The 9,360-nt window shown below is 59.9% G+C and overlaps 1 protein-coding gene across 7 annotated transcripts in view; it reads left to right on the forward strand.

The window, feature by feature from the left end:
- SSBP4 (single stranded DNA binding protein 4) overlaps positions 1-9,342 on the forward strand; it is a 14,490-nt gene extending 5,148 nt beyond the window's left edge. The window contains exons 2-16 of one of the 7 annotated variants that reach the window (XM_006904307.3): positions 2,819-2,891; positions 3,184-3,245; positions 3,332-3,416; positions 6,496-6,585; positions 7,066-7,131; positions 7,338-7,397; positions 7,483-7,552; positions 7,716-7,783; positions 7,862-7,929; positions 8,201-8,246; positions 8,337-8,372; positions 8,479-8,533; positions 8,612-8,682; positions 8,776-8,854; positions 9,229-9,342. In XM_006904307.3, the coding sequence (XP_006904369.1) occupies positions 2,819-2,891; positions 3,184-3,245; positions 3,332-3,416; positions 6,496-6,585; positions 7,066-7,131; positions 7,338-7,397; positions 7,483-7,552; positions 7,716-7,783; positions 7,862-7,929; positions 8,201-8,246; positions 8,337-8,372; positions 8,479-8,533; positions 8,612-8,682; positions 8,776-8,854; positions 9,229-9,269 (970 nt within the window). In that variant the 3' untranslated portion in view covers positions 9,270-9,342. Of the gene's footprint in view, positions 1-2,818; positions 2,892-3,183; positions 3,246-3,331; positions 3,417-6,419; positions 6,586-7,065; positions 7,132-7,337; positions 7,398-7,482; positions 7,553-7,715; positions 7,784-7,861; positions 7,930-8,200; positions 8,247-8,336; positions 8,373-8,478; positions 8,534-8,611; positions 8,683-8,775; positions 8,855-9,228 lie in introns of all 7 variants that reach the window. The other 6 variants (XM_025043977.1, XM_025043986.1, XM_015587204.2 and 3 more) reach the window with 6 other exon arrangements.
- The last annotated feature ends 18 nt before the right edge of the window (positions 9,343-9,360 follow it).

Below are 9,360 nucleotides of genomic sequence, written 5' to 3' on the forward strand. Positions count from 1 at the left end.
AGACCCAATCCTTGCCCTCCTAGCTACATTTCAGTGGGGACTGCAGGCAGTGAGCAGCGAGACATGTCAGGTGGGGATAAATAAGATGATGGGTCAGGGTAGGGGTTAGATGTGATAGGGAAGCCTCTGACAGGTGACAGCGGAGCCATGAAGATCTCTAGGCATAAGTACTCAGATGGAAGAACAGCCTGTGCAAAGCCCTGAGGTGGAGGGTGGCCAGTATGTGTGTTAGGGCACTGGAGGGTCTGAGTGAGGAGTGCTGTAAGGGGTGTGTGGAGACTAGAAGCTGGAAGAGAGCAGCCATTGGAGGGGCCCTGTCGAAATCTAAGTAAGAGAGTCAGTGGCCTGTACTAGGTGTGCAGGGGAGAGAGCATTTTCCTTAAGGTTTTACCCTAAATTCAATAAGTAGTTATCTCAGGGACAACATGTGCCATACCTACGTGAGTCAAGGCCAGACTGCCCTGGTCAGAACACACGGGGCAGGCCAGCGGTGTGGGAGAAACCAGGGGAGGGGCATGTCAGGTCTGGGCCTTTTGATACCAGGTGGACAGTGGATCCCAAGTTCAGGGAAGCCAGGCTGTAGTGCCCTGTGGACAGCTGTATGAAGATGTCATCAGATTCAGAGGGAGGCTGCCCAGAGAGGGTAGAAGAGAGACCTGGGCTGAGGGGGAGAACAGGCAAAGGTGGGTTCTTAGACCTGTGTCCTGGGTCACATGTTACCACTGCACTGTCCAGGGCCAGGGGAGACAGAAGGTCCAGTCGGCTGGCAGCATGGAGCCCTTGGTGGATGTGGTGGGACCAAAGGCTGCTTCTTCAGGAGGCCCAGGGAATCCTGAGGAGAGCCTTCTGTCCCTGGGGTTTAGCTAGAGTATAGCCCATGCCCTCCTCTCACCCTGGACCTCCTGTTCTGTATTGCTTCCTGTCTCTGGGCATCTCACTCTCCAGCCTTGAGAAGGGGTGGGATCACAGGAGTGAGTTGGACAGGTGAGCCTGGAGGGCGGGGTTTGGGGTAGGGGTTTGGGCAGGAAGGCCACTGCGCTGGAGAGGGGCAGATGCTGGAGACTGCCAGAGTGGGCAGTGTCAGAATTTGGGGGGGCCTGGGCTGATGGTGCTGCCAAGAGGGGTGTGATTATGCAGTGGGGACTTCAGCCAGTCTTGGGGGACATACACTCGGAGCTGCAAGACCACCATGAGTCCTACCTCTCTGTGGTAGTGGACTCTGTGCCTGTTCCTTGTCCCTTGAGTGTTTGTCACAGGGTACATGGTGCAGTGTGAGCCGAGGACATATCTTGCCCTGGGACAGCTACTACCCAAACCCCCCAGTGGTGCCCCCTTGTCTTTCTATAGCACACATTGCCTTCCAACTCACCATATAACTTACCTTCTTGTATTGTTGCTATACTGTCCTTCCAGGGGTACAGGGGTCTGTTGTGTTCACTGCATGAGAAAGCGCTGAGTGATTGTTGAATGAATGAATGAGTGAATGAATGAATGAATGAATGAATGAAAAAAGATGGACAGGTAGATGAAGGAAGGAGGAGGATCGAGGGCAAGGGCAGACCTGTGGAGTGGGTACTAGGGGCCAGGACAGAGGGTTGGAACAACCTTAGTGAGGTCTGACCAGGAGCTGGTGGGGGTCTAATGGCATGGCTGGGGTGGGAGGATCTAGGATCAAGGAGCTTGGTTGGAAAGGGTGGGAGAGCAGGAGCATGAATTAAAGCAGGGTTATTTTTAGTTGGGGTTGTCAGCCAGGGGAGAGAGGCTAGCTGAGCTGGAGGCATAGCCTCAGGCCGGCTTAGGGAGCCCCTTATCTTGGATCTAAACCTCCAAGCCTACCTGGGGCCTGGCTGGGCAGTAGGAGGACCCAGGGGTCGCCAGGAGGGCCCCATGTCAGTAGAGTGGATGGCTGGGAAATGGCTAAAGGGTGGGATCTTGTCCCTCTGCTAGCCAGTGTGGAAAATGGATGGGGGACTGGGAGATGGAGGCAGAGGTGGAGGATGGAGAGGCCTAGGAGGTGGTGTGGCTAGGCAGACCTCCTTGTATAGCCCAAAGAGAGTGCTGCTGGTTGACAGTTGGCTCATGCTCTTGGGTAGGCAGCAGCCAAGTTGGCATGTCCAGGGGTACCATGCACTGTAGGTATTTGGCAGCTGAGTGGCACTGCTGGCCTCATCTCCTCTCCCCACCTGCACTGCCCCAGACTCTCTCTGGGGGCTCCTATGGAGAAGTTGCGGCACTGATAGTTGGCAGGCACCTATCCCAAGGAAGAGGATGGGGCCCAGGGATATCTGGGGGAGGAAGGCCTCAGGGAGGAGGGCCCTTTCTTTACTCAGCAGGCAAGGCTGGGAGTGAGTGAGGTATTGGCCTTGGGTACATGGCTCAGGGTACGTGCTGGAAGACTCCATGTAGTGCACAATCCGAAATGACTCCCAGGAGCCTTCTGCCTCCCTGGGGCCAAGGGTGCTCTGGGGTCATCGCATCAACAAGATGGGGCTAGGAATTGGTCCACGAAGGAGCGTTGAACTGACCAGAATTTGGCCTGGATGTGGGAAGTCGGGGACTGCTGGCACTGTTGCCTAGAGGAGGGGCCTTCAGGCTGGGTGTTGATGGATGTATAGGAGTTGGCCAGGCTGAGCAACTTGTGAGGATGCCGTCTCCTGTGAGAGGTGGGGAAGATGGGGAGAATTAGGGGATCAAATGCGGGCAGTGAGTAAGGCCGGAGGTGGATGCGATGAGGGCTCACTGTGGGCCTTCTGCCCCTCATCTCCACCTGCCCATCTGCCTGGCCTGAGAGCCTGAGCCACCCCAACCCTGCCCGCAGGTTGGCACTGTATGTGTATGAGTACCTGCTGCATGTTGGTGCCCAGAAGTCAGCCCAGACCTTTCTGTCTGAGGTAAGCTGGCCTGGCCACCCCCAGGGTCCTCTTCTCCCAGTTTCCATCGGTGCTCCAGTGGTGGTATCGGATGGCCCCTCTGATGGCCCTGAGAACTGAGGGCTGGGGTGGGTCTGGGCCCACGGCTGGCATACAGGTGCCTATTTGTCCATCCACTGCTCCTGTACTCACCCAGTTGTCTGCTCCCAGCTCCCTTTCTTTGGTCCACTGGTCCTGCCCTGTGTTCTCTGCCTGAGGTAAGGCAGAATCATGTGGGCAGCAGCCCCTCACCTGCCTTCCCTCTCCTCTGCAGATCCGATGGGAGAAGAACATCACGCTGGGGGAGCCCCCAGGCTTCCTGCATTCCTGGTGGTGGTGCGTGCGGGGCTGGCATGGACAGACCATGGAGGGGGCTGGGCGGGGGCTCGTGGGGAAACCATTATCCCCCCTGCCGCCCACAGTGTGTTCTGGGACTTGTACTGTGCAGCACCTGATCGCAGAGAGGCATGTGAGCACTCGAGTGAGGCCAAGGCCTTCCAGGACTACGTGAGTCCCACCCCAGGGACAGGCACTGGCAGGGAGGTGGGGCCTGAGGGAGGCTTCGTCGCCTGGGCTTGGCTTACCACGGGCTGGGCAAAGGGTCACTCACAGGGTGGGGGAGGCTCATTCCACTGCACTGCAGCCCCCACACCTTCCCAAGGCCACTTCCACTCCCCCTTCACGTGAGCCCAGTGGTCCAGGGTAGACACTGCAGCTCCTGCCTCCATCACTGCATCTCCTCTGCCACCCAGCCTTTCTGAGCCTCCTGAAGTGGGAGCCTGGCCCCCACTGGGGGTACTGGGGGTGGCTGGTAGCACTTAGGACACTTTCTGACCTTGCTATTTGACTAGGGCTGGTGACTTACTATTTTGGCCTCGGTTTCCCTCCCAGTTGAGTGGGGGGGAGTACGTGGCATCCGAGGCTTGTCTAGAGAGGGGCCTGGGTGGCATCTTGTCATGGGGAACAGATGGCAGCCCCCTGCCTTTATCCTCTTGACCCTGGCCCCTCAGAGAGGTCGACTACAGGTCAAGGAGAACTTGGGGGATAGGAGCTGTGGGTCTGAGGGGGAAGCAGCGGCTCAGCCGGCATCTGGGGGAGGTGCAGCTCAGGGGGAGTTCCCCCTTTCCACTCTTTTCTCCTTGTGCTCCAGCTCTTCAGCTGGTGCCCTCACCTCTTCCCCTTGGGCCTCTCCAGGCTGGCTGCCTCCACTATCTGCAGTGGCACTTGAGCGCATGCCTCTGCAGGGCCAGGGTGCAGCTGTGAGGGATGGGGGAGTTCACCACATCCCTGAAGTGCACACTGTACACGCATGCATGGGAGCCGGGGTCTCTGCTCTTCGCCCGCATCAGGTTTCATTGTGCATTTGCTGTCCTTGTGTTCTGGTCTCACCAGAACTGTCTGGAGCTGTGCATGCTTGATGCCTTGTGGGCCCTTCCCTGTGCCTCTCTGGTGTCCCTGGGGCAGTTCCCCTTTCGATCTCTCGCAGCACCCAGCTGGAGTGCCCCAGCTGGAGTCTGGCCTCCCTGCAGGGCGGGGCTCAGGAGCTCCATGTTAGCAGCTCAGTGCTTCCCAGTGAGTGCCAGTTTACCATGGCAGCAGGGTGTGTAGGGGAGGGTGTGTAGGGGAGCTGGAGCGGGCACCGTGGGCCAGGGGCACGCACTGGGTAACAGGTTCCTGCAGCCGCCAGTCTAGGTGGGGGTGCTTTGCCTGCCTCCCCCACCCTCCCAGCTCTGGGTTACCTTGGCGTCTCCAGGAAACAGGAGCAAGCCCAGCCCGTAATCATGGCAACGCAGGCCAGTGCCTCTGGGTGGATTGACATGGGGGTGTCCAGTTCCAGTTCCGGCCTCACGCCAGGGAGGGTGGGCTGGTCGTGCATTAACCCTTCAGGGCCTAGAGTTGGGGAGCCGCAGGGATGAGGGGTACCCTATCTTTACCCCAACTCGTGGGCTAGATCTTGGTATGCAGCTGCCCCCACCTCAAGCCTTCCCCCATCAGGAAACACTCTGGCGCCTGCTATGGCTCAGAAGGGGGGCTGCTCCTTCCACTCTGCCCTCCCTATGGGGTAGGCAGTGGAGGGTAGACACACTCAGGGCTCAGAGGTGTCCCCCTCCAGCTACTCAGGCAGGCATCTGCTCCATGCCATGGGGTTATGTGTGAAGAATGAGATAGAGGCAGGAGGGACCCACACAGTTGAAAGGGGGCTGAGAACTTTGTCCCCTGCCCCAGGGTCCCGTGGGCTGTCAGATGACTTGTGCTGGGAGTGTTCTCAGCCACAGTAGGCCTGGGGAGGCTCCTACTGGTACCCCTAGCTTGGGGCCTGGCAGGAATCTTTTAGAGGCTGACCTTTGAAGAGCAGGAAGGGAGCCCGGCTGTAGTCCCGCTGAGGGAGGGGTGTGTCTCCAGGGGCCCCTTACCCCACTCCTGTAGGGCAGGAAGTGCTGTGTGATTGTGCTGTGGGCAAGTGCTTAACCCCTCTGAGCCCAAATAGCTGCAGTTCCAGAAATTCCTGAGTGCCCTGTGTGCTGGCTTTCACCAGCCCCTGGGACAACTGTGATCAGGACAGACTATCCCCTTCCTTCTCAGGCCTGATGGGGGAGGGCAGGTGATGCAGACAGACTGGAGTCAAAAGGCCCTGGGAAAAGTGCTCCCCTGTCTCCTCAATGTCCTTCCCTATCCTTTGCTGTGTTCCCTCTGTGCTGTAGACTAACCCTTTCCCCCTGCTCTGTGAGCCCCAAAGGCTGACAAGCCTGGGACTTAGAACCAACTAGAGGAAGTGACCTGTCAGCCTGCCCCCTGCCAGCTTGGGCCTGCCACCAGCATCTCTGCCCTTGGCCCACAAGGGGACACCCTTCTGGCACCTTCTCCCCTCCTCCATCTGAAAAACGGTTTGGGGCCTGGAGACAGAACCTAGGGAGTCCTGCTCTTCTCTTCCTCCTGGAGGGGCAGGGGACTGGTCTGTGCTGAAGGTCTAAGGAGGAACCTCACAGAGGAAGGTTCATCTTGAAGCTGCCGATTGATCTTTTGTCTGTTTATTTGGGGCATGTTGGGTAGAGCTGGGGGTCCAGCTAAGCTGCCTTACCAGCCAGAGGACACAGGGTGGGTTGGAAGAGCCGAGGGTGGGAGACTGTGCCCCCAACCATAGGAAGTTGGATTCAGACAGAACCAGCCTGTGCTGGATGGCTGAGTGCATGCCACTCCTGGGTGGTTGGCATTTTCAGACTCCCACAATCCTCAGGCTCAGGACTCTGGGGGCTGAGATCTCTGGATCTCTGTCCTTCTTGGGCTATGGGCTTAGCCCAGCTGGGCCCTGACTACCTCCAGGGTCTCAGGTGCAGCAAGGAGGCAGAGCCCCTACTGAGGCCACCCAGTGAATCTGAATTTGTGGCCTTGTCAGGGTTGATAAACGGGGTTGGAAGGGGGGACAGCTGTTCTGTCACCCAGAGGACCCTCTTGGCATCCTGTATGTGGACAGAGGGTCAGATGGCCTGCGTTCCCTGTTCTGTGGGACAGGCTACTTGAGGAGAGGATGAAACACTGGGGCAGGAAGTGGCCTGACCAAGCCCTCAAGTCTCCCCTACCCCTCCAGAGTGCTGCAGCTGCCCCCAGCCCTGTGATGGGGAGCATGGGCCCCAACGATGCAATGGCAGCAGGTCCCATGGCACCTGGCTTCTTCCAGGTACAGCCAGAGCTGGGGCCCCTTGTCCCTCAACCCTGGGTGCACATGTGTTGAAGGGTGACAGATGTGGGCAGTGACTGGGATGGGAGTCCCATGTTGGGAGAGGCCTTGAGATGGGCAAGCTAAAGTTGGGTGGGAGGGTGTGGGTGCAGTGGGGAAACGCATGTGGGCCCTGGTGGGGCTGGTGAGGGTATAGAGGGTGTGGCCATAGTGCCTGTGCTGCAGTACAGGGGAGGGCGGGGTCTCTGGGCACTTGACCTGTGGGTGTGCTTACCAGGGTGCCTAGGTCTGCAGAGCATGGCTCTGTGAGCCAGCCTCCCTCCTGTGACCCCTCCCATAGGGGGCACTCCCCGTCTTGCAGATGGGTGTCCCACCCTCTTGCCTCCATGGTGTCCCATCCCCAGCTAGGCTCAGCAGGGCCCCAGGAAACAGCTTCAGGTGATCTTGCTCTTCCCAAACCACCTGGTTCTGTACTCCTAGGGCCCCCCTGGCTCCCAGCCGCCCTCCCACAACCTCAACGCCCCCATGATGGGGCCTCATGTTCAGGTAAGGACCTGTGATGCCCCGCCCCCTTGCCCACACACTCCCTGGCCCTCTGCACTTGCATGCACCAGGAGCCAGTTGTGGTTTGCTGGCTTGGCCTGGAGGAGAGGGCAAGCCAGGGTAGTGGCCTGGGAGCAGCAGGAACTGGGTAGCTTTGAGGGAGGTGAGTGGGTCGGGGGAGGTGCTGACCCCCAGCCCACCTTTTCCAGCCCTTCATGTCACCGCGGTTCCCAGGGGGCCCCCGGCCCACCCTGCGGATGCCGAGTCAGGTGAGAGAGGGAAAATGGGAAGGGGGGCAGGAGCTGGGCTGGGGTGGAGGCACCCACACTCAGTGCTGCCACACCCCCTCCGCAGCCTCCTGTGGGCCTCCCTGGCTCCCAGCCCCTCCTCCCTGGCGCCATGGACCCCTCCCCACGTGCTCAGGGTGAGTAGGGAAGCTCTAGCTGGTGTCCCCCTACCACCTTTAGGACCCCAGCTTTAAGTGTCCTGTTCCTGCTGCCTCATGTTGCAGACCCCCCCACCTAAGTGCATGTTCTCACTGGGGAGTTGTCCCGGCCTAAGATACCTTCCTTTTGCCCTCATCCCAGGGCATCCGAGCATGGGCCCAATGCAGAGGGTGACTCCTCCACGGGGCATGGCCAATGTTGGGCCCCAGGTAAGGGGTGGGCCCAGGTGGGGGGCTTCAAGGGTTCTCCCCTCTGGGCCTGTACTCACAGCCCTTTCATCTTCACAGAGCTATGGAGCTGGCATGCGGCCCCCACCCAATTCCCTCACTGGCCCAGGCCTGCCCACTATGAACATGTAAGGCCCTAAGGGACCCTGGGAATATGCCCATGGGGGCCACCCAGCTTCTTAGGTTGGATCTACGCAACAGCCTGGAATATTGTTTATTCGACTGTTAGGTGGGGAAACTGAGGCCCAAAGGCCAGTGAGTGATGCCTTGGGACTTCCAAGTAATTGCTGCTTAGCCAACATCTGCTGTGGGGGTCTGGCTGGTTGCCCAGTAGGGCAGGGTGTGTGTGGGAATGCTGCCTTGGTCCAGCCTCCAGGTTCCACCCATGGTCTTTTACAGGGCTTCTGGAGTACGGGGCCCTTGGGCCAGCCCTAGTGGCAACTCAGTGAGTAGAGGAATGGGGAGTGGGGGGTGGGTTAGGTTAGGGATGTGAGGGGTACAATGGGCAGATTGCTCACACTGCCCCTTTCCCCAGATCCCTTATTCCTCCTCGTCCCCCGGCAGCTACACGGTGAGTGGGGTGAATGGGGCTGAGAATGGGCCAGCGGGTGGGGTGAGCAGTTGTTGTTGGATGGTAGGTGGGGGGCCTTTCTCACCTTCTCTCCCTCTGTGTGCAGGGACCCCCAGGAGGAGGTGGGCCCCCTGGAACACCCATCATGCCCAGCCCTGGAGGTAGTAGGGCCTGAGTGGGGCATTGGCGAGGGGTATGCTTGGGGGCCTCCCTCACACCCTCCTGCATCCTCCCCCCAGACTCCACCAACTCCAGCGAGAACATGTACACCATCATGAACCCCATGGGGCCGGGCACTGGCAGGGCTAATGTAAGTAGGGAGCTGCGGGGTGGTGGCCGCTGGAGGCGATGGCCCAGCTGGCGCGGTGGTGGCCCAAATCCCACGCTACGGTTCTGCTCACAGTTCCCGCTCGGCCCCGGCTCCGAGGGCCCCATGGCCGCTATGAGTGCACTGGAACCTCATCACGTGAACGGATCCCTGGGTGAGTGGGTGGCCTGGACGCTCTCCTCTCCTAAGCCGCTTCATGAGCCTCGTGCGCCCCCTGGCGGCCTTCCCCCGCCCCTTCACCTGTGTTCCCCGTGGGGGCGTCTGGGTCGCGTGGAGCCTCCGTGGGTGGTTCAGTGACATGGGTTGCTCTGGGGGAGGGTCCAGTAACTAAGCTATGAAGACTCCTGGCAGCCAGCTCTGATCCCCCTCTGGGCCCTCTGCCCGGGATCCCCAGCGGGTTGGGCCAAGGGAGCGGGTGCCCAGCCGCTGGGGAAGTTCGAGGTCTGTAGACCCTGGGCTCGGGGGTGGAGGGGCGAGCCCGGTGCAGACGCGTCTGAACCTGTGTCCTCGTGTGTCTGTCGTCCACAGGCTCGGGCGACATGGACGGGTTGCCAAAGGTGAGGGGCTGAACTCGGGTGGGGCGGGTCTTCGGGGCGGGCCGAGTAAGGGACCTGGCCAGCCGGCGGGAATCGCACACTGACCTCGGCCGCCCCCAGAGCT

This window comes from Pteropus alecto, unplaced genomic scaffold (assembly GCF_000325575.1).
Source record: "Pteropus alecto unplaced genomic scaffold, ASM32557v1 scaffold160, whole genome shotgun sequence".
NCBI lineage: Eukaryota > Metazoa > Chordata > Mammalia > Chiroptera > Pteropodidae > Pteropus > Pteropus alecto.